At 45.1% G+C, this 23,609-nt stretch overlaps 1 protein-coding gene across 3 annotated transcripts in view; it reads right to left on the reverse strand.

Moving 5' to 3' along the window:
- LOC135368626 (dopamine beta-hydroxylase-like) overlaps positions 1–23,609 on the reverse strand; it is a 352,228-nt gene that overhangs the window by 84,501 nt on the left and 244,118 nt on the right. For all 3 annotated transcript variants that reach the window (XM_064602032.1, XM_064602031.1, XM_064602030.1), the window contains 6 exons: positions 13,104–13,128; positions 12,604–12,652; positions 11,141–11,230; positions 10,207–10,285; positions 10,051–10,139; positions 7,745–7,819 (listed from right to left, as the gene is read on the reverse strand). In XM_064602032.1, coding sequence (XP_064458102.1) covers positions 7,745–7,819; positions 10,051–10,139; positions 10,207–10,285; positions 11,141–11,230; positions 12,604–12,652; positions 13,104–13,128 — 407 coding nt within the window. The remainder of the gene's footprint in view (positions 1–7,744; positions 7,820–10,050; positions 10,140–10,206; positions 10,286–11,140; positions 11,231–12,603; positions 12,653–13,103; positions 13,129–23,609) is intronic.

The raw sequence follows: 23,609 nt of genomic DNA on the forward strand, positions 1-23,609 counted from the left end.
ACGGCGCCTCTGCACGTGCAGTATCTCATTCGCTTTGTGTTCTTTCATGTGTGTGTGTGCGTGAGTCTTGTCTCATCTCCTCCGTCGCCACCCCACTCATTTATTAACCCACGTGCACCGAGGTAGGGTATCGCAATTCTGCGGGATGCAACACTTCATCCCACCGTCGCGCATGTAGTTGGTGTTGTTCTTCCCGACGAGGCGAGCCGAATAAATGCACTTACCCGCTTTCGATGAACGCCGGGGTCCTTTCAGTGTCTCCGGGTGACCTCTGGACGCCATCATTCGAAGCACAATCACGCAAAGATATTAAGAACGTGTAACACCGCCATAAACATATAACATTTATTTAGTTTCAAAGAATGGTTTATACAAAACAATCAGCCATCGGTATAGTGCGCTGTAGTAGGTCTTTGTAAGTGCTTCGAACGTACGTACACACAACTCCTCACTTCCAGTCAGTCTGGTACACGAGTTGCAATAATACAACCACATGATTATGTAGATAGAGTACCGTGTAGAAATTCGCTGGTAGGCTTTGTCGGAAAGGAAAACGTTTACGTCATCAACGACCAACAAACGTGAAAGGATAACTATAGAGTCAGGTAGTCAAAAGGCTCAACAAGATGAAGCAGATACAAATGTGATGAGTGCCACACTTTTATGGATTCATGTTTCTTCGCTCTAACTCCATTGTAAACAACGACAACGCCGTATACTGAGAGTGTGGCGTGCTGCACCGTCCGACAACGCAAATGTACCGTTACATCAGACAATGATTAGCTCAACGACCTTTCACAACCTTCGAGACACAGTGTGCCGGCTCCCGCAGGAGGCGTTTAAACATCCGCAGCAAAAGCTTTGCGGTTGCTACACATGGTTTGTAACATCAATTATGTCTAGTTTTGGTTTCGTTTTTGATATAGAGGTAATAACAACTTGTTTCGTTTATTTCGTGCCCAGGAACGACTGCAAGAACGTAGATAAAACAGGGATCTGGTTACGTGATGTTGTCCGAGGGAGACAAAAAAAAAAGAAAAAATAAAGAAAACGAAGATAAATACACAGGAACTGTGTCAAACGCGGTATTGAAACTTAGTTGCTTTTAGAAGGGGACTTCTGTCAAACCTCTTGTACGCATACCTCCACGTGTGAACCTGCAGCTTCCCCCGTTGCCTTTATCAGTGGATTGTCACGTGGGGTCCTCAAGCCCGTCAAGCAACATTCATTTTCTATTCAGATAAGCTCACAAGTCGCCTTTTCACTTCTACGTATGTATGCCCAAGCATGTCTCCTGGTCAAGTATTGACTTCCATACCTCGACTCGCAGAATGACTGCAACAACAAAATTTGCATGACGAACCAATCTGCCATGCTATCGTTTAACTTTACTCGCAAATCTTCGTGTAGCAGACTCAAAGACTTTGCGTGCGGACTTGCTTCAATACGGCAGACTCATCATTCATTTTCCATGACCATCCACGAATATCGAATTCAACACAAGAATCGCTACAAGAATACCAGCAACAAACGAGGCACAAGCACGCGACAGGAGCAGACGACACAATGTACGCAAGTTCGAGATGACCGAAACTCATGATGCATATATGCGAGACTGTGATAGCTTGCTGTTACGCGTTCAGGTCAAAGCTGAAAACGAACCCAGAGACCAGAAGAAGCTTGGAAGTAAACGTGAAAACACGAGGCTGGACACACAGGAATGTTCGAGACAAAACTCTTAACGTGAAATGTGAACTTTCCTCACAAAAGGAGTTTTGCAGAACCACAAACGCGAATAATATTGGACTACAGTGAACTCAAGTGTGCCGTGAAATTCACGATATTGCGCACCAAAAAAGGTAAGAAGTGCTTTGTTCGAAGATCATGACTGAATCATTGGTATGCAACGTCGTAGAAACAGGTGCAGATTGTAAACTCTTTAGGTTTTTTTTTTTTTTTCGCGTGTATCACAAAGGTAAGGTATGTGTAAGAGAAATGGTATGAAGACATGGTTATAAGAGCGTTATGAACCTGTAAAGTGAAATGTGAAGTATGTGACGTGTCCGAAACGAGAAAGAAAAAAGGGAATGTGGCAATCGTACGGTGTTGTATGAGGTGCTGGGAATACTGCGTTGTTTGGCGTAGAAGAGTATCAAACGCGCTAAAGAGAGACACACTTCCATGAGAGAAAGTTCAATAGCCGAATCTTATGGGAATATCAATATTTCGGGTTTGAAGAAGAAGAAGCATGCCAGTGGTCCAAGTGACCCAAGTAAGGGCGGCTGAATTCCGTCTGGTTTTCATCCCAGATTAGAAAAGAGAAGACCTCCCGAGATTTTGCGACTACAAGCGTAATGAGCCTCGAGCACACGAAGGCAACGAATGGAGTCTACGGCATTAGTCAGAGAAGATATTGAATAAACGACACCGGGCTGGCAGTACAGCACGATAACCTACTTTAATGGTAATTCGTAAGATCATTTTTAGCACTGCGCCGTTAGGTGTGGTTTTTGATCAGTGCGTCTTTGGGCAAATGGGAGATATGCAGGCGCTTTGCAATGTCTCGTTGGCACATGGCAAGACTACTGAGTGAGCTGAGTGCGACGATAAGATATGAGCGCTCCATGGTAGAAGATGTGAAATACTGCTGAGATACCGACATGCCGTTGTCTGTGTGTATCTGCGCTGGGAGAAACAGAAGACACTTGATAAACTTAAATGTTTAGGATACGTTTACCTAACATTAGCTGAAAAGACATGTGTGTCGATATGTATTCTACGTTATGAGCCCTCCGGCTATCTGATTAGGAACATGCATGCAGAATGGGTTAGTGTATCCGAAAAACGCTCCGCTTAATTGGAGCCGAAAATTGCGTTGTAGAAAATTTAAGGACCATTTTAGTGTAATTTTTAATGTGATCATCACAACACGTCAGTGGCTCGGTTCGTTCAGATAATAAGGTTCAAGATCATGATTCAGTATCTTCTAACAAGTTATTAAAGAAGTGAAAATGATGGTTATGTACATGCGTGACTGCATTCGAGCACAAAGGTCAATGGCGATTTTGGGTGAAAAAGGTCCGCTTGACACCTCTAGCTTCACCCAGGTGCGGAGTTGTTCCATATCAAGTTGTACGAAGGCTCAGACAGACGACGCTTTCGAATTAGAAAGCAATAGAGGAATCGCGACAGAACTAGGAGTGTACCTTAAAAGGTCTGGTCCCACGATCTAATTGTTGTTAAATTAAGAAATTAAATGCACAGCTATGTTAACTGGACTGTCTTCGAGCATGGGCTAGTAGCTTGTGCGGATTCGTTCAAATATTTTCCTGTTAATTTTCCGAGTGAGTACCATTATTTTTTGCTGGGTTGGTCGAGCATTTTGCATTCCATATGTTTTTTTTTTTACTTCATGATGAAAGGTGCACTAGCTACGCCTCACTACAGATTATGACATCGCTGCAAAACTTTCGGTGAACTGTTGCTAAAACTACGAATTAGGGGATGGTTATTGAACATGAAGGATCACGAATGCTGCATTAAATGGGGAGATGGGCAGAGAGACTACCTGAAAGAAGATATCTGCTTCGTCAGAGATCACACACATGATATCGGTGATAGTCTGATAGAGTGATAATAAGAATACCGCGCACACTTCAATCTGACTATCCTAGCCTCTGCACCCTGTTTGTATAGAAAAACCGTGTTGATAGTAACGATTTGTACAAACTCCCAAGAGTACTCCGTTCACTCTCCGAAGGAGCACTATCTATGCCAAAAATTCCAGTATAAACCTCCTCCCGCAGTATAGCAGTCCACCCTGCACAGATTCATGCAATTCGTCTCATATAAGATACCGCATTGATAGGAGACGCATTGGCAGTGTCCCCATTGCCTCCTCCACAAATGTAACAGATAATTAGTCGTAGTATCCCAACTATAGTAGTATTCCAACTATTCAGTTTTCGTGTGCGAGTTGATCTTCATGTTTATAACGCTGTATGGTGCATCGCCTGCTAGCACGGTCATCGGAAGCAGGCTGAGCCAACGCCACCTACAGTCGTGTCCTATAGACGTGTCCACCTAGTCCATCAGCTCTCAAAATATTACTGCGCCGCAGATAGGACGACTGAACGTGGAGAGGTCACGCTCTCTCCCTGCGCCAGATAATGTACTCCATCATACTCACTCGGCTCCCGTATTGGCTGTTAAGACTGGCCGCATTACACTACGCTGCAGCGGAAAGTGCACCCCCCTACTGATGGCGCATGGTGGCGCTGCAGTATTTCTCCTGGCGCTCTATCGCGTCTCATTATCTCCATCGGCGTATGCAATTGACTGACCAGATTTCTTTTCCTTGTAGATAAAAGAAATTCCGATCGCTTAAACGACGTGACGTAGTCAATGAGAGTCATCGAATCAGGACCGTGCTTCAACAGGCCGTAGCTGTGCAGACAAGCCGCACGGGCAGCCAGTAGTAGCCGCAGAAAGTATGACTGCGTTCCAATACCTCGCGCCCGCGAAGCCGCCTGACTAGGCAGCTGAGTAGACCCCTTTGCTTATCACTATTGGAACAGGCTTGCCTAGCCGAGGCGCCTGTGGCGCCATCTCGTTGCTCACGCAAGAAATGCGTACGGCGCAAGCGCAGCAGGACTCTAATGCGCTAAGTTTGTAGGACATCGTGCATAAACTGTCACCTTCACAACTAAACATGTGTTGCAACTCTCTACGCAGTTTTAAAAAAACATACCACTATGTGCAACTTTACATTTAAAGCCAGCAGAAACAGCGGGCACGCTGGTACCGTCAACGCGCGTCTCCATCCCGGCTGTCAGATGGTCGGGCTACAGGCACTGTAGTCAGGCGTATAACTAGACTGCATCGATGCGCACTAGGCGGTAGCTGACTGAATAGCGGACTTGGCGAGATTTGGAATGAGACTTAACATGGCGGCACTTCCGGTTAGACCGCTAGGCAGTCGACTAACCGGGGTATTGGAACGCAGCCTGTATGTCTGAAATTGTCTGCAGCGACTGTCTGAAGGAGACGACATCATGACAGCATTATGTTCACGTGGTGAAGGAGTGCGAAGATTTTAAGCGGGATTTTTGTATGTAGGTGGCGTTGGCTGTGCCCACGGTAGCTCGTACCGTAAGTTTTCACTTATGAACGTTCTTTACAGTAGGAATCTTTTACACATAGGATTTTGGAAGTTTTACGGATCTCAGAAGCTAGGCGCCTACGGATCATTCCTTTCCATTACTATAGCTAGCGTTTACTCCGCCATTTCCTTTTTGTTTGTCCATCAAATCCAATGACGCCGCCAATAACAGAACAAGAGAGATCGCGTGAGAGAAAACACTAACCTATAAATATAAATAGCATATGTGACGTATATGCATAAAAAAACAAAATGCACAAGGTAGTGACATGAAATCGTCACTTGTGGTCAGTCGGTTTGGTTAATTTGATATACTTAGAAGTGAATGTAAATTGCTTCCGGGACGCAGCAACCCGTGACACACCTCTATTCGTTTCACTGCTGTGCGCCCGGAATGTGAACGGAATGCGATGCGCCACCCAGCCTTAAGAATATATCGCTCAGAGCATGTGTGCGAAAGAAGGTCATCAATAATATATATGTTCATCGTTTTTCTTTTTCTTTTTAATTTTTCGGTGGTATACCGATGGGGCCCGACAACGGATGGCGTCGAATGCTAAACTACTCCCAGCGAAGGCAGCTCCTTCATCGGCTTAATCGTCATTGTCAAGATGAGGCTCGAGAGCGCTCCACTCCGGTGCATGGATCATTTATAGTATTCAGAACCATTCACACTTCCAATATTTTCAAAAAGAGACGCATGAAAAATATTTCACGCAATGGCAAAACATATGGCGTAAGCTGGTGGTAATAATTGAACGAGTAAACCAGCGCTACTAAACACAGTAAACAGCTGCGGAACAAGGGCCTAATAGGACTCGCATCTTAATATTTTTTTTTTCTTTTCCCAACCAATGAATCAATGAATCGGCGATCTAAGCAGCGTAAAGTTTGCTCACCCTTGTTCAAGATTTGGATCGGAGAACGTTAAACAGCTCTACAAAACTGACTATGCATATTTTTAGCGATAACATGAGAATATAAATTATAATAGTAATAGCGACGTGCGCTGGTGCAGAGTTTTCACCGTTATGCATCAACACCTCCGCACGTCTCTTGAGTGAGAGATAGACAGAGAACAGCTCTACTCTCGTCCGTAGCTTTTTCATCCCACACCTCCGCAGCGCCAACGAACGCGAAGCGGAGAGGACTCGCGAGTTGAGTAAAAAGAAATGTGCAGTTACTGACGACTTTCCGTCCCGTGGATTGACTGGCACTCACTTCTGGGGAAACACAAACACTCAGGTTGTGCAGCAGATCTCGTAGATGACAAGTGTTTATCTTTGGACGTAAACTGTATGTCGAGGTTGTGCAACTCGATTGAAGAAGTCACCGAGTATCGTCCGTATTCCTTACGGAGCGTACAGTGACAAAGCTTGAACTATCTTTGGGTCATGTTTTGAGCCTTCTTTAAACTCTTCTAAGGAGAGTTTGTTGTCCTGGTTCTGAAAGAGGTTGGGGGAGAGCAAAACGGAAGAGGTGAAGGGGGAAAGGAGGAAGGAGGAGATACGTTAGTACAAAGTGTTAGTGAGGCTTTGTTGAAGTGTGAATCGGGAACTGCAAAAACAAAAGAAAAAAGAAAAGCTTCGAAGATTCAGAAAGGTCTAGTCTAGATCAGGAAAGGCTGACCACTCCTTTTCGATTTACGATGAAGTTGATTTGGCACCAGCGCTCTAAGATCGTTAGTTGTTGTTATTAAAAAGCAGTCAGGATTAGATATTTTTTTTGTACACAAGTCTATGAGAAAATTTATGTGAGACATATGATAAAAAACAAAAGGCAGGATCAAATACTGTTGCCCGCACATCAAGTAACAATCGCGCTCATTTCGTGAACAACGTGAGCTCTTATATTCCATCCCATCCAATGTCATCATCACTTCTCCTTCATTTATTGTTGTTGTATTTGCTACGTGGCTATTCGTGTTATTCCCCACTTGCACTTTTGTCGACTCATGTCTACGCAGACGACGATTGCCGATGACGTACTGTGGGGTTTCTATCGAGTTTTAACATATTTCCACTGTACTTCACGGCTAATATGATTGGCCAGTTAGCTACGATGGCACGATCACCCCCGTTACCACTGCTTATTCGGAAAGTTTTCAATCGGTTCTGTTGCCCATATTACAAAGTTTATGAGGGAAAGCATTTGGGCCATTCGTCCTAGCCAAGCGGCTATGGGTGCAGTTAGAACGAGGTGAAAGGCGGAAAACGTCGGGAATTGCCACAGTTCAGGAATTTAATATGTCTGAAGCAGATGTACCGTCCAAGTTTAATTATAACATAGGCAGATTGGTAGTTTGTGGGAGAGAACTACGTCTTGGAGCAGGAGCGCCCAACGCACGCTGCGCGGAAACGGGAGGACTTTGCTATCTACTTGTATCATTCCTTCATGATATAAGTGAACCTTTGAGTCTTTTTTTTTCCTTTCATTTTTAGCGTTCACAGATGTACAAATGTGATACAGTTTCTCGCGTTCTTCTGTCGAGTTACGTTGAGTACGCATCAACAAGCAATATAGCAGTCTATTTGGCACAAAGTATCCTACTTTATCTATCCCAATTATTACTATTTATCTCACCTTGTCCAACTGTTCAAAAATCCGATCCACCCTCGCTCTAGGATCGTCATCTTCTTCCTCTTTTTCTTGGCTACCCTGTAACACAGCAAATTAAAAGGTATGTGACATTTGGTTGTCATTTCTCATCCCCACCCCACACACACACAAAAAAGTCTTGATGATGATAATGATGATCATGATGACATGTTTATCTATGCGCACATATAAAAGGAAATTACTCGTTCGCAGTCGCCCACGACATCAGCGCGTCACTTGTCCTGTGAAGCAATCTTTGTGAAGGAGCGCGAACTCCATCCACAACATTTTCGGTTTTGGCTGCGGCGACACGACAAATATCATGTGGTCCTGCAGCAGAACAATGGAGCTAACTGTCTGAATTAACCCGTACTGCGCGCGAGATGGAGAGATATGTGATGTGCATGCCCCTAGAACCCTCCGCACATCCACGAACCTCAACCGAAAACGAGAGCGGTTGACGTCAGCCTGTGACGTTTGTGGGAGCGCCAATGAGGGGCCTCGTGGTGTGACGTCAGTTGCCTTGGACAGAAACTATACATATATGGTCAGCCCAGCGCCGTGTCAGCGTCAAGGGAATTTTCAGTTCCCACACCTCTCGGCGGCGCTAATCTTCCAAGATTACACAAGCTCCCAGCATTTACTGATTTTTCGGGAAGTCTTTATAACTTGATTGCTAAAGAAACCGTTCAGCAAAATGTTCCAGGAGTGCGGATTTTAAGTCTGCCAGTAGCCTTGACGAAATAAGAAATATTTCGCGCAATCCTGGATAACATTTAATTGCTTCTTTTTAGCAGATTGTTGCGCGCAAGCACTATGTGCATATGTCGTAACAACAGAAATTGATATTTCGACGCATTACAAAAAAGCAGGAATGTATCAAAGTTTATCTTTTATTTCGCACACGCTTTAATGTACAGCTTGCAACATACTTGTCTGGAATCGACAGCTTGCGGTTTATCCGGCCTGGAACCTCCAGGTGTTGCAAGATTGTCTGTTTCGACTAATAAACACGTACTGGTTAGCACGTGTCTCTTAGTCGGAAGAAACCTTCTTGCAACACCTGTACATTTCAGACAGGATAAACCGCGAGCTGTCGTCTTCAGACAAGTATATCACAAGCTGTACATGTCTCTAGCGAAAGAAAACAGGCCGTGTTTTCCGCCAGCAACTTCTGATGTTTCTTCTGATGACTATTTTCTATTCCCAGTATTTATAGTTGCCTAAAATTATCGCAACAGCTTCTCAAATTAGGTGGTCGACACAGTAAAAAAATCATTTGTTGGATTTAATTGCATTCCTTTAAAACAAAATGACGTAAACGATGAGGGATACATCGAAACAGAGTCCAATTCCCAGTTGCGAAGCGAAGCGTGTTGTGTTAGTTTATATGGGAGCGTTTGAAAGTGTTTCGAAGATTAGAACGTAATGGGGATAGCTGAAGCTATATACAATCAAGCTGCAGTACAAATACACTAGAACTATAAATATGCAGCCTTATTCTCTCCAATAAATAAGCAGGTCGGAAGGAAGTTTGAGAGCCATTTTATTCTTCTATCCATCATCATCATCAAGTTTGAAGTTTGAGACTTATGATCTACAAAGGCCATATTCCACTTGGAAAAATTCGCAACGAATGTTTTCGAGCACATGTATACGCGAACTGTAAACACGTGGCCTGTAAATATCAACTTTCTTCTTGTTTGCCTGTCGCCTATGACCAACTGCACAAGCATACTCTCCAGTATGTCCAGAACATCCTGCCTGTAAGGAATAAACACGAGGGATCTACTCGCTGATGAAAGAAAACACACAGTTTTCGAACTATCAAAGCAGCACGGAAGCCGATTAGAGGGAGGATTTTGCCAGAAGAGAAACGGCCAAGCTTCCCGGTAGCAAAACTGGGTCATGTGGCCAACTCCCAGAAGTGAAATTAACGAAAGGAAAAAGAGGAAAGCGGTACCCCTACACGCTTTACGTAAAACGCCGGGAGCTACAAAACACATCGTTTTTCGAGGGAAGGAGACAAAAAGAAAGAAATAAAACCAGAAGATTCTGCTCAGCAGGGCCCTTCACTCCCTAGTTTGGTTGGTCCATTTGTCTCAGAGGACAGGAACAAGAACCTCCGAAGCACTGAAAAGACATTACAAGACTAATCTGGGAAGATGACAGTGCTGGTCTCAGTTAGGTACTTAGATGGAACAGTGTAGCTACTACATAGCCTGCAATATGGGGAATGATGGACCAAATATATACGTTATACAAAACATGAAATGAAATTACTGTCTTACCAGCATTTCGTATATAGCATCGACGATGTTGTACATCTCTTCTCTCGTTATAAACCCATCATTGTCCACGTCGTATAGTTTAAAAGCCCCTATACAAAACAAACGTTGGAACGGTCACTTTTCACTGGAGGTACAAAATACAGCTACAATACTAACACAGGAGCTTTTCCTCCACGTTGCCTCTTGATGTGACCGACAGGGCTCGAATAAATTCTTCAAATTCGATTGATCCATCCTGAAAGTAAAACTAAATGAGCGCTCATTGATTTCAAAATGTCGCCGCAGTTTTCTGCTAGCGAGTTACTAGTTAAGAAGATACTTAATGTATTTCAAAACAAACATTATTCTGAAAACCACATACACGGAGGTCGACACACAAAATGTCAGAGCATTTCTTGCGAGGGCACAATATTGTTCGTATTACACAATATGAAATATATTGGACTGTATATGTCACGTCTACGTTGTTGTTAAACCTGTGTCCTCGTCCTTTGTCTACAATTATTTCACCATGTGCACGTGCCATCTTCCCCTATACAATCCATTAATTATTGTGATACTGTAGGTAAATCGTCACATGGTATCGCTGCTGCAAGCTAGGGAGGTACTGCTTACGACATACTTGTCTGGGATCTCGTGCTGGTGGTGGAGGGGTTCCCTATCGGCGGTGTCGCGCGCGAAGGAACCATACCATTGTCGCCTGCGAGGGGAGGCAGTGTTTCGCACAACGCCACCAACCGGGAGAGATTGTCTGTGATACTTGGACGTCGTCTGCTAGCATGGGGGAGGAAGAATGCTGGCAGACGACCTCTCCCGATTGGTGGCGTTGTGTGAAACACGGCCTCCCCTAGGAGGCGATAATGGTACGGGCGCATCGCGCGACACCGCCGATAGGAGACCGCTCCGCCACGGGTTGGAGATTCCAGACAAGTACGTCGCATGCAGTACCACTCGTCATACCAACGCTGCTCAGGACAAATACAAAGTCGACTAAAACGTTAGAAGTAAGCAGACCTTCGAACGAATACTTTTAGAGTTTCTTTATTATTTTTCCAACTCGCATTATTGAGAAACATAAGTAAAATCGTACTTTGTTCTCGTCGAAGACTCTGAAGACGAGTGAGGCAAACTTCGATGGGTCCCCACGTGGAAAGAACTGCTTGTATATCCGCAGAAAGCCCTGCACAGCGTAACAGAATGTACTCTACAGATATTCAATAGAACATCTCGACAAGGTTGTCCCCACTAAGGCGCACTGCAGCACTGTTTTAAAATCCCTGAGCTGTAACAAGATTCGGCGCTGTGACGAAACAGTCTTTGTAAGAGAGAGGGGGGGAAATCGAAAGAGGGAATGAAACAGAATAGAAGCAGTTTGAGTACGTTTTCTTCTTTTTTCTTCTACTTATAGCTAGAAGGGATGTCTCTAAAAAGTCTGTAAAAAGAAAAAGAAAGTGTAGAGACCAACGTGAAACGCGTGCACATCAAGTCTCTCACATTCGCAGGGCTCTAGCGAGTTTACCAAATCCCTTGTCTTTTCATAGGCGCTGAAAGTTACGGACAACCGTTGTGTCCGGTTACCTTATCTGGGTGATGTCCACAGGGCGCAGGCGATGGTTCTTCTTTCTTTTTTGGACATGAAATAAGGGCTCTTCTTACCGCAACTCTTACCAGTTCAACCAACGTCACCTAGATACAGACGGCCGGCATAATGCCCCCTCTCACTCCTTCCCCACGTGGACACGGATGTCGTCTGCTCCAGCCAATCGCCGCAGACTTTGCGAACACAGGCTTTCTCCGACTACTAATGGCTATCAATGCGCCTGATGGCGGCCCGTCTACGACCGCCGAAAGCACGGCCGTGATTGGCGGACTCCTAATGACTACGTCATGTCGCTTAACCGATCGTGGTTCGTGCACCTAGGTGGCGTTGGTTCACCGCAGCAAAGGGTGGATGTCACTGGAGCTCCTAATTTTTCCGAATGACATGTCCTCGTCGTCCCTTAAACCTCTCGCCGACAACTGGACGTTTACCTTATTAGTGACGCATATTTATTGATCGTCGGGTGTACCATGGTGATAAGTTAATTGTTTTTGCGGTCGTGGCCAACTCTTTTGCGTGGCCAACTATCGCAAAATTGTGGATGGGCCGAGAGGTACATGAAGAGCATGAAGGGATGGTATGATTGACGGAGCACCGCTCCTCTTACAGACATCAGCCCGCCCTCAAAGACAGGACAGCCTGTTTCCTTATTGGAGAAAAGGGATAGCTCACGTGCCAAATGTCCCGCAAAGAGTCATCAGAGAGCACTTCGGCTCCCTGCATAATTCAGTTTCGCGACGAGCTTAGAACGGGTTTCGCATGCGAGTCCCATTATAGCGAAACGACGGTAGTGTCCCCCCTGAGGTCGATGGCGAAGACGTGACGAATATCTTAGACACGATGCCCTTATGCACAAGAAGCTAAGCTCTACATTGCCTCAAATCGTGCGCGTGCATCTTATTTGCGCGAATATCCACCAAGATATACACGCACACTGTACATGAAAAGCTTACCTGCTCTGTGAGCAGTCCGTTTGGGCAATCTTTTAAGAAGCCTTTGTACCTGTAGCGAACGTGCAAAACGTAAAAGGAATGTTACGGTACAAGACATGCAGGCCAGAAGCGAGAAAGGTAAGGCTGATATCCCTATAGGAAAATATGTGCCCATGGAATGATTTTATTAATTTGATGCAGCAATTTTCTAAGAAGACATACATCGTGGTAAAAGGTTTCGCAAGGAGAGGGAGTTTATTTCGTGCAACTTTTTGTACTGTTCATTGAAGAATAATTGGTAATTCCGCTGGTATATCCTATACGTCATAGGATGTGTATTGCAAGTTGTGTTTAAATAATGCAGGCACAGTTGGATTACAGCAAAGTAAAAAAAAATAGTTTGAAGGCTACGCATATGGAGTACCAGGATCGCAACTAAGACACTTTCTCGAGAGTGAGTGTTACACACAAGGAAACACCAATACTCTGCGCTAAGTTTTACAAATTTCCAGCGTACTCACCATTGCCGAACTTCTTTTTCCGTAACTGGAAAGAAGAAAGGTACAGGATCAATAAACTGGGGAGCAATTGTACCTTTAGTCCAACTGAGGTTACAATTACTTCCCATTTCCGTGCCCTAAGGCTTGACTTCCCATTTCCGTGCCCTAACGCTTGAATTTACTCTTCAGCACCGCAAATGCTCCCAAAGCTTCGCATAAACTTTTAAGCAATGCATCTACCTTCCAAAAGGTCCATAATCACCCCCATAACGGCAAACCTGAGCGGGGCAAAAACACAGACAACACAGCAGCCCATAAAGTTCATCCCCCAGCTTGCCTGTGTCTACGAGTTTTATCTCTCCAAAATCACTTTTCTTTTTCTTCGAATGCAGTACAGTCAAGCATGCCAGATGTCCCCTGACGCTAACGACATACGACGCACATTTTATTCCAAAGCGCACAGTTATTAACAATTTTATGCCTGTGTATAGAGATTGCATTGAAGAGATATTGCATGCAACACATTCGTGCACATCAGTCGTTACCGTTCACGTGGCGAAGAGGAGTTCTATGCCAAAGTAAACAGAGAAATGCAGATGAAACGCTTCTTCGTTCCCTGAGGTGCATTAGGTGCCCATACGTCCATTAGCAACGTGGTCACGCAAGCTACATGTTTGATTAGGATTTTCAATACACCAGGAGGCCACCAAGAAACCAAGAACGTGTCGAAAAAAAAAAGATCTAAGCAATAGACCATCAATGCAGGGGAAATAGACGTGATTGCAGAGCACACAAGAGGAAGGTATAAAGAGCCACACGCTAGGCCTGGTCTTTCTCGGTCACTGGACATCATGCGGGCAACATCATTTAGGTTGTGGGCATGCAGAGTGACTACCCCCAGATGTACCCAGGTGTACGTATATATCGTTGTAGTGATGCGTTATCTGCGCAATGATCAATGAGAGGCAGTTGTTTGCAAAGCAAAGCGGAACATTTTGTGGCCGATGAGATAAAGGGCGTTGAACGCAACCTCCTGAACACAACGCACTCTCCCTGTCCGCACGACCTCGACGTCAGTCTCTTCCCATCACGCGTAACGATGGTGGTGGTATCGCGCAGAGTACCGCACCTATACATCAACCTCTAAATCTGTGTGTGCCACCCCCCCCCCACCCCTGTTGTAGCTTCCAAAAAGAGTAGATAAAGCCGCATCTTTTCAAGCACTGCTCTCACAAGCGCACGCACTGCTTGGTCCCTGGCCACATTCAGCCCACCGACGCTCTGCCCTCAAAGCTCTCTTCACCTTTCTGGATACCATAGGACTTCTATCCTCATTGTGAAGTGGCTCATTAATTCATTCCCCGCATCACCACCAGCAATGGGATAGACTATCGCCCCCTGGCGATGAAACTCCCCATTCATCATCTCACAATAAAATTGTTGTTGTTGTTTTCAAGCACTAATCACATGCGATCACAATTTTCTTTCCTCCTCCCTCCCTCCCCCGAGGACAAGACAAACTTTGCTCTGTCGTCCGTCGGCATCCTCGATGTGACATCGAAAGAAGGCGTTTTCCTCTGCTTACCCTCAACAACAGACATGGCCGCGATTAAATGCTGGTCTGTCTATTACCAGTCACGTAACCAGCTAACGGGGGGCGGGGCACTCGTCGAGAAGGGCACATGATAAAACACGTGCACGGCGCTCTTCGCGCGATACGTGAAGGGCGTAGCATACGTCACGCGCTATGTGTCACGTGCCCGCCTTTTTGAATTTCCCGCCACTCGTTCGCTCGTTAGACGTGCAAGCGATTGAGCGAATTAAGCTGAGCGCCCGGGAAATATTTGGCGACATTTCTGCACAGTGTGACTGCAGATACCTTGTATTCTGGGCGATGTTGGACGTCTCCCACTATCTTCGCGGGACGTGTTACGTAATGGTCGGCGTGTGCAGTCAATAGGTATGTAAATTCACATGTGTAAAATCCGCTGACTGCATGGCTCGGCTAGTGCCCAGCTCCCTCTATACTGTACATTCAGTCAGCCATTAGTCAAGTGCCATTATTCAATTCAATTCAGTTTATTGGTTTACCACATTACATGGTGGGACAGCAGAGCTAAAAGTTACCAGAAGTAACTTGAGGAGGCTCTACCGCCCAAAAGTTTCAGCAGCATACATCATGTCACGTATTATACGTACAAACTAAAAGATAACAATCACTATTTATATCAAGCGCGGGAAATAATAACAATGTACAATAACTGGGGACGATGAAAAATCACATTTCTATTTGGTAACAAAGAAAGTTCGATGATCTTTTTTAGTACGTATATTTAGAGTACTACTATTGCTGAGTTGTTGATTGAGCAACTGTAGTATAGATTATGACGATGTGATTGATTCGCGTAATTTGTGCCAAAAGAGTGGAATCTTCCATTTATCGTTACCACGGAGGTAGATGGCACGACTGAATTATGACGAACATAAGTCATTACATCTAGACTACATAAAAGTCTACTTATCAATTTTATGCCTACTGCATCCGCCTCGTCGGAACTTCGGGAATCCTCAACGTCGCTGGACAAGCAAAAGCCAATGTCTCGAATCCTAGTGAATGTCACGCTTGGTTCATTCTGTATCACACCCAACAATACGGCTCAAGCGGTGCGTGCATGCATGGCTTAGGTAACTGGGCTTTAATTATGCAGCGGCTTCTCCGTCAATGGCGCCTCATTGGGCTTATGTGCACGCTGTTCGGGGCGGCGGAGATTGTACAGGCAAAGTGGTAAAATACTTGTAGCCTCTCTCATAAATAAGAAAACGAGCTCGTGGATGATATTTAAGCAAAATAGGAACGCCTTATTGTCCAGCTTAAAGCGTTTGGGGACTTAAATATTTGACCATAGAATGGTGTTTTGTGTAATTTCGCTCCAAACAAGCTGCAATATCCTTGGTGCGCGGACGTCGTAGCCAAATCCGTAGGAATTTGTAGCGAAATTCGGCGGACGCATGCTTGCTCTGATGATAATGATGGTGATAGCGGTCTAAGGAAAAAAGACCCTCAGAGGTACATTCCACTTCGGTTGCTTGCTGCTTGGGTCATTCACAAAATTAGCCACACTTACATGTCACTTCCGCTATCAGTGCTATGCATGGGGCGTTATAAACTGCGTTAAAAAGCGCCAGCTTCCGTAATTTGCACGAGTTCTTAGATCTAACGTTAATTCAGGCTTCAACGGGTCAAAGATAATGTCTTTCGAACCCAACTCAGACTTCACTCAACTTAAGCGGAGCTTAATCGCCCGTCACCTAAAAAGGAACCGACTAAAATACACTCTCCCACTTAACAAAGTCAGTGTTGAGTAATTTGTACCACTCGCTAGCTTTGTCTTCGTGTTCCATAGAAAGCTTTCTGCTAAGCGCTGCAGAGTATAAAAGACACTCATTACACAGGCACGCAGGAGCAGGTATCCTCACGCAAACAAACATAATTAAACAAACAAAGTTAATTTTCTCGTATCTTCCGTTAAGCTGCTCCCTGTCCCTCGACGAGCGAACCGAACATATCGTCCGATAAACGACTAATGGGTCTGTACGTCGGATGAAGAGAAAATAACGAACTATTGATCTGTCCCACACAGTTGCAGACAGAATGGAGCTTGGCGAACACAATTCGGCGAGCTTCATCTCTCTGCCGGCTTTCCAGGCGGAGAAGACGGCCCACGATAAAGTCGACAGGGATGCCATAAACAACCATTGCTATTCCGAAACGTGGGACAAACAATAGGAAGCAGCAGCAGCGCAGGTCGAAGACCAATAGGGTGCCATCCGTATTGTTACAGACGGCCATTCTTTCTCTTTTTACTATCGGTTTTCTCTCTCCGACCAATCGAGTGTGCGTTGGTTAGAAAGGAAAGACGCAGGGGATAAACTGTTGTTGTTGTTTGTCACCGGTTGAAGATTACGTGTGAGATCGGTGCGACGCTAAGAACGTGAAATTGACAGTGGACGAAAAACTATCGTCAACAGTGGACGGTTGAAAACAACAAACAACGGTATATACTCTAAGAAGAATAAGAAGAATAAAAAAACAGGATTGAAACGAGTAATTGCAGCTTTTAGTTCCCTAGACGGCAATTACTCCCTATTTTAGTCTCCTAACCCCGACATTTACTCCCCAGGTCTGCTAATAGTCTCTGAACTTCACGAATTGTCTTCCTAATGTAACAGTCTACGTAAATATGTGCCCTTGGCCAATTTGATGGCGAAAGGCTGCATGACTCAGCCATCTCAGCTGTTTTCTATCCACACAGAGTAAGAAACAGTTAGCGCTTCTTTGTTCGCAAATTTATGTATGTCGCAGGATTTTATATCACTCGATATATCACGGTTGACGATTTGCTTCAAAGTATTTTCATGCATGCACGCGAATTATGTACCTGGAACTCTTAGAACAGAGCGTGAAACGCAATCTCCACTCTGTGACATTCATTTACTCCCGAAAGGGACTATTTTTTGTGGCAATGCGTTTAGTTCCCAAAAGGAGTAAAATTACTCTTCTTTTTAGAGTGTAATAGCCTGATCATTGAAGTCTGACTTACGTGGTGCGATCATTCGTGTACAAGTGTCGTGCGGTGCATGTGCTTTTTTTCCTGGTGATTCTCATCAGTGATGAACTCCCTCTCTCCCATTGTTCTCTACTTCTTTTCCTTCTATTTGTTTCTTATTTTCTTTTCATCTAATTTATTTTCTTATCTGCATTTCCCGTAGTAAATCCAGTCTGCGGATGTTGGGGATCCAGGACAATCTTGTCGCAACTCACGCCGGTCATGTTTTTCTTGTTCATCGTCATCATCACCACGACAGCAAATTAATAAAAGCATGTGGCGTCATAGACAATAAGAGACTGCCCTTGCCCCCGGCCAGTGTCGTGAACGGTGTTTCGAAGCATGAAAGCATGCCCTTAGCCCCCCGGGGGTAATGGTGTTGCTCAAATTCGTATGGTCGTGCTTGTAACATGAAATCGTTGTGTAGTATAATGCTTCAATGCATGGCCATCTTAATAATCAGACCCCTGAAAAAATACGTCAGCTTTCATCGGTGTATCACGCTTGGCAAGCTTGTTACGTCAAAACAAGCACCCTACAGTCCTGTAGCTCAACAGAACAGAAACAAACCTACTGCACTTTAGGGTGTGACTATACAGGAGGAGGAGTGTCGTTGGGAGGAGCCCGAGAGGTCTGCCTGCCTGATTAGGCGGCATGTTTCTCGGGAAGGGAAAGGTGGTGGAGAGGAGGAAAAGAAAGGGTGAAGTGGAAGACCGAGCGGAATCCGCTCGGGGGGAGGATAGCTGCGTCCATGGGCCGACTTCAGGGGAACTGTGCCGGCATACGCCTATTACACATCTGAGGGAAACCCAGGAAAAACCCCAGACGGCACAGCCGGCCCGCGGATTCGAACCGCGGACCTCCCAGTCTCCAAGCGCACGCGTTACCGCTGCGCCACCGGAGCTGGTGTGTGACTATACACCGCACTACATTAGATGCATCTGACTTTTTCTCCGTGTTCACGAATAAAGGCGTCAGCGTCGTTCGGTGGTACTATATCGGCAAAAGAAAAGAGTAACGAGGAGAGAGAGAGAAGAGAGAGAGAGAGAGACAGGGAAAAAAAGGGAAAAGGAAAAGCAGGGAGGTCGGACGCACTTAAAGTTGGCCTCTCCACAGTTCTGTACTTTTGTGCTGTAGAGCATCTTTTACAGGACTGCACCGCCCGGAATACCGCTTCCAGTCGCACAACATTGTTGCCGGAAGCCGTCGTTAGGTGGTCATCGGCAGTCTGCGCGTAGATTGCGTGTTCTTTTTGTGTGTGTGTGTGTGTGTTTTACGCTCGTTGTTTGTCTGCACTTCCGATAGAAGGCACTTTGCCAACTCGAAAGCAATAGGATATGTGGAATTAATGCGGAACACGGCAGTTTATAAAGGCGACCGAAATGATGACCGCATTGTGCCGTTTCAAACACCCCAGTCGCCTGTGTCACTCTACGCCGATTAAGTTCCTACAGGGGTTGCCAGCCGGAAAAGGAAATATACCCCGCAAGATCTAAAAATAATCATGCGGTATTAGTAACCTTGCGCTGCATGAAAATGCCTAATGGCTTGCCTATTTCAACGCGTGAGCGATACGGGTCATAGCGCATTGAAGCGATAAATTTGTAGGGTGGTTCTCCAAGAACACGTGACACTACTGCCGCCCCCACATGTTCAGCAGACTGTGTTTGCGGTACGCCGAAATTGTGTAACCACCACAGCAGGGATGGGCAGTAATCGTAATACTTTGTATTATAATACTATTACTGTAATACTTTTGAGTATTTGTATTATGTATTATAATACACAAAACGAGGTATTACATGTAATACTTTTGAAGGTGTAATACTTTCCCAGAGGTCATAAGTTCGACCTGCAAAGTGTCACCTGTGCACTTTATCAGTAATTTTTCGTGTCCCACAAACATTTGAACACGAACAAGGCTCCTATTACAGTGTTCCCCTGCCCCAAATTATCCCAAAGCGAGTGACTTTGGGGCCAGAGGTTACTGAAGGTTTCCTCGCATTCCTTCCACTTCAGAATCCGTACGGAGGAGCCATACCAGTACAAGCCCTTTGTCTTCTGAAAGAGTGCGTCCAGTGCAGCCAGTCACCCCTGTATGCGGTTGCACTATGGACAGTCACAGGTTTTTGAACGGCCCACATTTTATCGTCCAGAGCGTATCAAATCAGTTCTCTGCCACAGTGAGAGCAAGTGTTCACTGCGATCGAATGGTCAGCGCTATCTGATCTTATTCGGAAAGATCTGGGGGCTTAATCGCTTCATCGTCGTTACGCTCGTTACAAGCTAACGAGTGGCGGGAAATTAAAAAAGGTGGGCACGTGACACATTGCGCGTGACGTGTACCACGGCCTTCACGTATCGTCGAAAAAGCTAGACAGCGGTAGCCCAAGCAACACATTGTACTGAAAGTCGAGTGCAATAGGGGTGGACGGGTAGGTGGAAGACCTTGAACAGACTCTTGAACCTAAGGAATATTGATAAGACACATACCGTCCACTACTATTGCACTCGACTTTCAGTACATTGTGCTGCTTGGGGCACCTCTTGACTGCCGGTCTAGTGTGCTAAACTCTACGTTACGCTGGCACGGCTTGCCGGCGAATTGCAAAGGGGGCTTCATTCATCAGACTATACGAATTCGCAAGAAATGGTTTTCCGCTAGCACACGAAATATATGCAACTACGAACACCTCCGTTCAAACTATCCAATCAACCTCCTGCTACCAGACAACAATGTGTCTCCAACTTTAATAAAAGGAGAGCTCAATTCCGCAACGTTCGTTTTCCGCTCTGGCACAGAACTCTTTCAAGTCACGCAGTTCATACGTGGCATAATCATAAGAGCCCATAAGTGAACGCGCCCATACAGAACCTCTATGTCCTTTCTGAATTCACCCTCTTTATCCCTTTCCAATCACCCACCGAAGACAACGTCAGCAAACAAAGGCAAACTCATTAGGGCCACCGTTTCCACGTGGCTGGCTCCCCAAACTGTTTTTGCCCAGATCATTAGAAGGGTAACTTCTGGCGACCATATTTGGATTTCTCTGTCCGTCTTTACCATTTATTTAGTTGTGCTCGGGTAATGCCGTTCCAATTACTAAACGAAATGCTTTTCTCTCTCTCACGTTCATCAGTTACCTGCGTTCCTTGGTTATGACTGTTCATCAATTGTTTCGTTCCCTGTTTCGCACGATGAATGAATGAATGAATGAATGAATGAATCGTTTATTCACATCAGTCCTGACGTGGGAAGCTCTGAGTAAAAAGCTGCGTACTGCAGCTTGACACGGTTCTGGCTCCCTTTCTAACACTAGATGCAACTTGGGTACAACACCACAATGCTATAGGAACTACTGCTGTAGGACCTGCTGTAGTAGTCCAGACGAAACTGTAATAGTTTACATATTATTGAAATAAGGCATTATAGAGAAGTACTTGTATGTTTCTGGGCACATATACCGATTTTTATTGAGTATACCTACTGCTTTCAACAATTTGTATGTGTTCAACATGTTCATCCCAGGTAAGATTATTCTGAAACCAAACACCAAGCACTTTCTGGCTGCTAACTAGCTCAATTGTGTCGTCTCCTATCTTCACTGTTGGATTCACTACTATTCGCTTTTTTTTTTCTTTGCCTAAAAATAATGGCTTTTGTTTTGTCGACATTAATCTTTAACGTGTTATTTACTGTCCACTAATAGAGACTAAGCAAGTGCTCATTCGTCATTGCGATTATAGTTTAAGCGTTTGCACCTAAAAAAAGGGGCGTGGTGTCATTGGCATAGATAACTAGCTTAGCGTGCTTACATGTTTGGGTAATGTCGTTTATATAATAATAATTTTGATATGATGAATTTCGTCTTTTTCAGGGGAAGTCGTTTGACGTTCTGAAGCACAATAAACACGGCGTTCTTCAGGTTGGGGGCATTCTGGAAGTCGGCTTTTCCTCACTCGCCAGGTGAAGCGCGCAAGGATGAAGAGGCAAACAGAAAGTAGGCTTCGCCTCACACTTGCGAGCGATTAGTTAAGCCCTCTTTACAAAATTTACAATAAACAACGTACGCTTCGTCTCACGCTCAAAGGCCTCGGGTGAAGCCCGCTGCACAGGGCCAATATGCAAAAGGAAACAAGATTCACATCACCCTGCAAACCTTAGCAAAAGCGCGCTTTGCAGAACAAACATGCAAGTAGGCTCACCCTCGTGCGCATAAGTGTTAGGTGAAGTGAACTTTACGGAACTAACATACAAATAACAAAAAGACTTCTCATTCTACCAAGTGTTAGGCGAAGCAAGCTCCACAGGACTTACATGCAAATAGAACGTAGGTTTCCCTTCGTGCTCGCCACTGTTAGGTGAAGCGAGCTCCACAGCACTGACGTCGAAATTGTAACTCGGCTTCTCACGCTCTCAAGTGTTGGCTGAAGCGAGCTTTACGGCACTGACATGCAAATAGCAAGTAGGTTTGTCCCTATGCTGGCAAGTATTAGGTGGAGCGAGCTTTAAAGTACTGACATGCACACAGCAGGTAGGCTTCTCCTCATGCTGCAAGTGTTTTGTGAAGCTGCCTTGCCGAACGCTAACGCCAACCGAAAGAACGTCGTGAACGCAACTTTGGAAATAATAAAGTATGATACAGTGGAGGATCCGGGGGGGGGGGGGGGGGGTACGATAGCCCCCAAAACGTCAGTTTATGCATTGGATTTCCCTCTCTCTCTTCCTCCACTTTCGCATGCGTATTGTAAGTTTCCGTATTTTCGACCTGATGTGCCAATATGGGCATTCCTTTGGTAGGCGTCACTATTTGAAAGTTGGCTTCACCTATGACTTCCCTGTACTGCGGACAAGCCCACTTCAACTAACCGTGAGCATTGCTGAACTCTTCGTTTCCTCGCTGTTTAGCGTGATTTTACAGCTTTTTTCCACCTTTTTTTGGTACTAACCAAGTTGATGTCGTCTTGGGTTAGTTTAGTGAAGTTAGGTTAGATTAATTGGGCCATGGCAGCTTGCTTTGCCCCAAAATCCGCTTCGATAATGAAGTCGGGAGGTCGAGGCAAGCTGCAATAACCGCACTAATCTAACCTAACTGATCACTAAACAAAGCCTATGATGATTTAAGTTAGTTTAGTGTAGTTAGGTTAGACTAACAGGGCCATGGCGGATTGCTTTGCCCCCAAAAGCCGCTTCGATAATGCAGTTGGGAAGGCGAGGCAAGCTGCCATAGCCGCACTAGACTAACCTAACTCATCACTAAACAAAGTCCATGATGTCTTAGGTTAGTTTAGTGAAGTTAGGTTAGGTTAATAGGGCCATGGCAGCTTGCTTTGCCCACAAAGTTGCTTCGATAATAAGGTTGGGAGGGAGATTCAAGCTGCCACAGCCGCACTAATCTAACCTAACTTATTATTAAACAATGTCTGTGATGTCAGGTTGAAGTTGGCTTTCCCGCAACACAAATAAATGAAAAGTTCCGCAAAATTTTACAAACATACAATTCCGCAACAATAAGCGTTCGTTGAAGTGGGCTTGCCAGCAATGTTAGGTGAAGCCAACTTTCAAATGGTGACGCCTTCCAAAGGAATGCCCAAATATGGGATATTCAGGATAACCAGGAAACGAATTCATTGAAAACGTGCACTCAACTGACTGACAGTCGTCTGTAGCGTACAGAGGTCTAACGACGTGGGAGCAACACCCATAATAGCGTGTTAGTCGCCACGTAATAGTACCGCACAACCTCGCACGTTTTCTTTCTCCCAGTTCATTGCAAAAAACGAAGTAATTTACGCTTTTCGAGACGCAGATACCCGATATCGATTGCGTGACCCGCATTACTAGTCAGCGTTAGTGTCGCACTGCAGTATTTTAAAGAAAATCAGCTCGGCAGCTCTGATTTCATCCGCTAAAATTTCA

Source organism: Ornithodoros turicata, chromosome 9 (genome assembly GCF_037126465.1).
Source record: "Ornithodoros turicata isolate Travis chromosome 9, ASM3712646v1, whole genome shotgun sequence".
NCBI classification, from domain to species: Eukaryota; Metazoa; Arthropoda; class Arachnida; order Ixodida; family Argasidae; genus Ornithodoros; species Ornithodoros turicata.